This window comes from Sprattus sprattus (assembly GCF_963457725.1).
Source record: "Sprattus sprattus genome assembly, chromosome: 9".
NCBI classification, from domain to species: domain Eukaryota; kingdom Metazoa; phylum Chordata; class Actinopteri; order Clupeiformes; family Clupeidae; genus Sprattus; species Sprattus sprattus.
In genome coordinates this window covers 19,467,765-19,472,764 of record NC_137928.1, presented here as the reverse complement: position 1 = coordinate 19,472,764, position 5,000 = coordinate 19,467,765, and the positions used below count along the sequence as shown (strand labels likewise).

Here is a 5,000-nt window from a genome sequence, read left to right as displayed (position 1 = left end):
AGAGAGCCCACACAGGGCCCAAATTGAAGGAGGGAAAACACTGACACTTCCTCATTCTGTCTGATAAAAGCCCCCGCGCCTCTGCCAGGGTCATTACTAAACAATCACATGCAAAAATCTACCCCTCCCCAGCCCCCCAATCCCACTCCGCACGCCCCCAGCCCCCCCACCGTCGGTGTCGCCAATGGCTCGCCTCCGCCACCACACCTGCATATCGTTGACAACGGCGGACATGAATAATTTAGCCCACTTTCTGCTCGTGCAGTCTTGGTCCTTGATTGATGCGTTTCAAAAATATCAATCACGGACATAATTGGAAAAGTCAAACTGTGCAGTGAGTAGAAATTACTGGGGGAAACACATTCGTAAAATTGAAATAAAATGAGACCTTTAAGAAGCACATATTTTTTTTGTGTGTTCACATTCCTAACAGCCACCTTACACCTTGAAGATAAATCAGTCTTGTGTCTATGAATAATATTACATTTATAAGCGCCTATATATTTACACATGCACACTATAAATCCAATATATAAAATTCAAAGAATGAGGATTACAAATATTTTCTGTACATATTACTTCATATATTTCTGTGTACATGCAATTATACATCCATTATCCTCTCAAATTATACGCTTTATACTTCCTGTTTCTTTAAGCATATCATTTAGCAGAAACAGAGGGTAATTTATGTACCTCTTACAAGACAGCCCTATGATGACGAGACATCTGAGCAGCACACACAGAGTCACTCAGACCCAGACACAAACGCACACACACACATGCACACACACGCACACGCACACACACACACACACACACACACACACACACACACACACACACACACACACACACACACACACACACACACACACACACACACACACACACACACAACACAAACACACACTCTTCTGCACTCTAGTTTGGGCAACCGGCCAGGAACAGGTTAACACACCAGACGGTGGCATAAAGGGACTGGGAAATGTATGAATCAAAAGTCAACAAGTTTCACAGCTACCCCAACACCACACCGATGCCTTTTTGACTAAACTTGATAGGGGGGAAATGCATATTCATGAAGTAAGCAACTTCTGATCCCAAACAAAGTAAAGCTCTGGCTTATGAAGATTGTGCGCGTTAATGACTTCTTCGTTTTAAGCCCGCATAAGAAAGCCAGATTCCCTGTGCTTGTAGTCCATGAGAATATTTAATACCGTTATTAATCATTTTTAATCCGTTTGCTTTTAATTAAGAAACAGCATGTTGCTGTCCTATCAGCGCGTGCCAGGGTGCAGATTAATTGTAGCTTAAGATAGCTCGCCTTGATTGGTGTAATGTATTAGCTAACAAGACGCCGGCTTCTAAAGATACTTGTACACTACCTTGGGAACTTGGCTCCACTCCAGGGCCTCTCTCCCCTTCTCCCCACTCCCCTGCTCTCCTTGTTTCCCTGCTGCCCCTCCTCTCCTCTCCTCCTCCTCTCCCTCCTTCTCCTCCCCTCCGCCTATCTCCTTTCTTGTTACAGCTCCCATTTGAAGGCGAATCAGGAGAGTGAGGGGCACTTCTATCATCCCAGTGTGGGGGGTTATTTGCACCTTCGTTACTAAGCCGCTGGGGTTGGGCTCCCAGCCGTTTGTGTGTGTGTGTGTGTGTGTGTGTGTATGTATGTGTATATTTGTGTGTGTGTGTGTGTGTGTGTGTGTGTGTGTGTGTGTGTGTGTGTGTGTGTGTGTGTGTACATTCACTCGCTGAGCTTTTTTCCCCTGACGCAAGCCCCTGGCATACCAGACGGGCGGCTCTGACTCCACTGGCCTCGCCTCAGTTCTGCCCGCCGCGGAGGAAAAACGGGGGCATCAGTGGCAGGAACCCCGAGAGGCATGTGTGCTTCCACCCCCCTTGTGAAGGTGTCAGCGACCAACCAATTCCACACGCTTACTGATAGAGGATAAACACGAGTCAACATATGACGAGGGGCAGACATATACGCCTGAAGGGACCACAAGCAGGGGAGGAGATATTAAATATAATGAGAACAATCAAAGGAAACAGGCGTACCGATTGGGAAAGAGTATTTCCATTGTGCCGAATATGATGGATGTGTTTGCAGTGACTAATGTGTGTAATATACCAGTGATGCATGTGAATGTTGTCATATGTGTTGTAGCTATAAATGGCAATAGATGCACTTAAATAATTGTTTTATAAGACAAAACTTGAGGTAATTCATATTTAACTTTTGGGACTTATTATAAAAATAATGACCCTTTTGGTAAACACAGAAGCTACTGTATCAGCTGCTTTTATGCCAAAAGGGTCATTATTCTTATAATTTTTTTATAATCTTTTTTTTTTTACGATTTGTTTTGAGCTTTTTGCCTTTAATGAGATGAGGACAGTGAAGGTTTGGACAGGAAATGAGATGGAAATAAGAGGTAGCGAGTGGGATCGGGAAATGACAGCAGGTCGGATTCAAACCCATGTCCCCGTGGGCGCTCAAGCCCGAATATTGTCGAGCGACTGTTTGCGCCACAGTGCCCCACTATGCTGATACTATTTAACCGAACTATTTAATGTATTTTTGTAATGTTTAATCAGTCTCTATTTGTCTAGTTTCTGTTGGATTAATGCAGTTTAGTTATTGTTCAAATACATACTGTTGAGGTAGCATAATGATGTATTTACCTGTATATTACCTTCATACAGGTAACTATTTGGATGCCCTTCAAATAGCTCAAATACTGTGTATGCACCAATGCATAACTCAAGTTAAAAACATTAGTTTTAACTACTGTTTAACTACTACACCCCAATTATTTGGGCTTATCTGAAGTCTATGTAATATGTTACATATCCATGTAGCTTTTAGTCAAAGTGTACAGTACAAGGTCCTGTAGTAGGTAGCTGGTGCAATACATCCCCAGTTAAACTACAAAACACTTTCTAAATGAAGATGGCACAGTCTCACAGACACAGTCCAGTCTCTCTAAAACGTCCTCCCCCTTACACTATTAGGGTACAAGTAAATTAGATCGTGGGCCACAAATGGTACAATATCCATTCCACTATTAAGCCAGGCTATTGTCACTGGAAGGAATACAGTGTGACCTGCAAGGCGCCCTAGTGGCGAATGTCTTGAGTGTGATGCCAGAGGTGTGGAGCCTCTCCTCCTCACCTTCACGGCGCCCTCGGCCTCCACGAACCAGCGGCGCAGCATGGCCTTCATCTGGCCGTCGGTCAGGTGGCCGCCGCTCGCCTCCTTGATCCGCCTCTTCAGCTCCGTCTCCAGCAGCAGACGCCGCAGACGCCAGTAGAAGAACTGCCGCGAGGTCTGCCACTCCAGAATATCCTGGAGAACAAACACACACACATTCAATATATGAGACGCAATGCCAAACAGAACTGTGATTAGACGCATTCTATTGTACTAACATATACACACTCAAACACACAAAAACAAACACAGATGCATAGACATATCAGTCTCACACATGCAACACATGCACAAATGCAACACACACACACACACAGAAACAAAATACCACAGACACATAATATCACACACGAATAGACCATCAAGCACACACACTTGTAATGACATCCTGACAGAGCTTAGCACCTGGTAGGAGATGAACCTCCCTACTGTTACAGACACTACTTACAGGTCACACTGCCACACTTCCAGTAGACAGCTAGTGAAAGAAAGAAAGAGAGAGAGGGAGACAGAGAGAGAGGGAAAGATAGTAGGTTTGCTGTTTTTTGGATAGGGAGAGTTGGGAGCTGTAAGTGTGAATGGCATCTCCAGACCCCTCTCACAGCTGGCTGCAGGAGAGTGAGAGAGCTGCTTCCACTTGGCCGACCACAAGAGTGCACATTCACACTGCAACTCTCTCTCTCTCTCCTTCTCTCTCTCTCTCTCTCTCTCTTTCTCCCTCTCTCTCTCTCTCCCTCCCCTTTCTCACCATTTTCTCCTTACTTCCCCCCCTCTCTCTTTATTTCTCCCTTTCCCTTCTGCTTCTTTCCATCCCTCCCCAGGCCCTCCATCCCTCATCCTTCTCTCTCTCTCTTTCTCTCTTGCCCATGATGGATAGAGTAATGGCTCCCCAGCCCATCTAGGTGTCTAGCTGCACAATCTCCCCGATACCAATCTGTGGGCTTGTTCACAGGCTGAGCCCTATTGCTTGTGGCTGACGGTATATCCCATATCATCCAGATCAATCACAAAGTAAAGAGGGGGCTCAGAGTCTGTATGCATGGTGGGTAGCTTTTTTTTTTGGAGAGGGTGGGGGGCTGGTAGTGGTGGTGGTGGTGGTGTAATTTAGTGTATGAATGAATAAATAGATGGATATTTCCAGGCGCTAATCTTTCAGATGACTAAAATACTTCTCTCCTGTGAAGCAGCCCATTGTGGGAGATGAGAGTTTGATTGGATGTCTCCCCTGGGGTGCGCTCTCCATTAACCAAGGTGATATAACAGGTAATCAGAAGATAATTAAAAGGCTTCACTTCTTGCAAGTGCTGCCGAGGTGGGTTTGTGGGGGGTTGGCTTGGGGTGAGGGTGGTGGTGGTGGTGGTTTGGGGCGGGGGTGGTGGAGGCACGGCGTCAAGCATTCACCGAGGCAGCATGATTGTGATCTCGCGAAGAGAGGGAGCGAAAAAAAAAAAAAGGAAAAAACTTCTGAAGATTCACTGGTGCGAGCTACAGGTAGGTTATCAGATCTGCTGCTACGCATCTTCCATTTTAAACAAGCACCTGCTGGCACAGGGGGTGGGTAGCTGGCACAGGGGGAAGGCTACGTTAGCTGCTGCAGGCTGTTAGCCGTTAGAACTAGCCGCTAGCTCAGGCGCTACACAGGGCTCACCGAGATGACGCCTTTCTCCTGCATGCGGCCGGGCGTGTCGTGGAGGTCGGCGAACTGCACTGCCACCTGGTGGTAGATGGGTAACAGGAAGTCCTCACGCTCTTTCAGGGCACTCTCCAGGTCCTTACGCTGAGC

The 5,000-nt window shown here is 46.3% G+C and overlaps 1 protein-coding gene across 2 annotated transcripts in view; it reads right to left on the bottom strand.

Moving 5' to 3' along the window:
• LOC308369727 (acetyl-CoA carboxylase-like) overlaps positions 1 to 5,000 on the bottom strand; it is a 72,622-nt gene that overhangs the window by 4,714 nt on the left and 62,908 nt on the right. For both annotated transcript variants that reach the window (XM_080844241.1, XM_080844242.1), the window contains 2 exons: positions 4,866 to 5,000; positions 3,179 to 3,352 (listed from right to left, as the gene is read on the bottom strand). The exon at positions 4,866 to 5,000 is cut by the window's right edge and continues 20 nt beyond it. In XM_080844241.1, coding sequence (XP_080700367.1) covers positions 3,179 to 3,352; positions 4,866 to 5,000 — 309 coding nt within the window. The remainder of the gene's footprint in view (positions 1 to 3,178; positions 3,353 to 4,865) is intronic.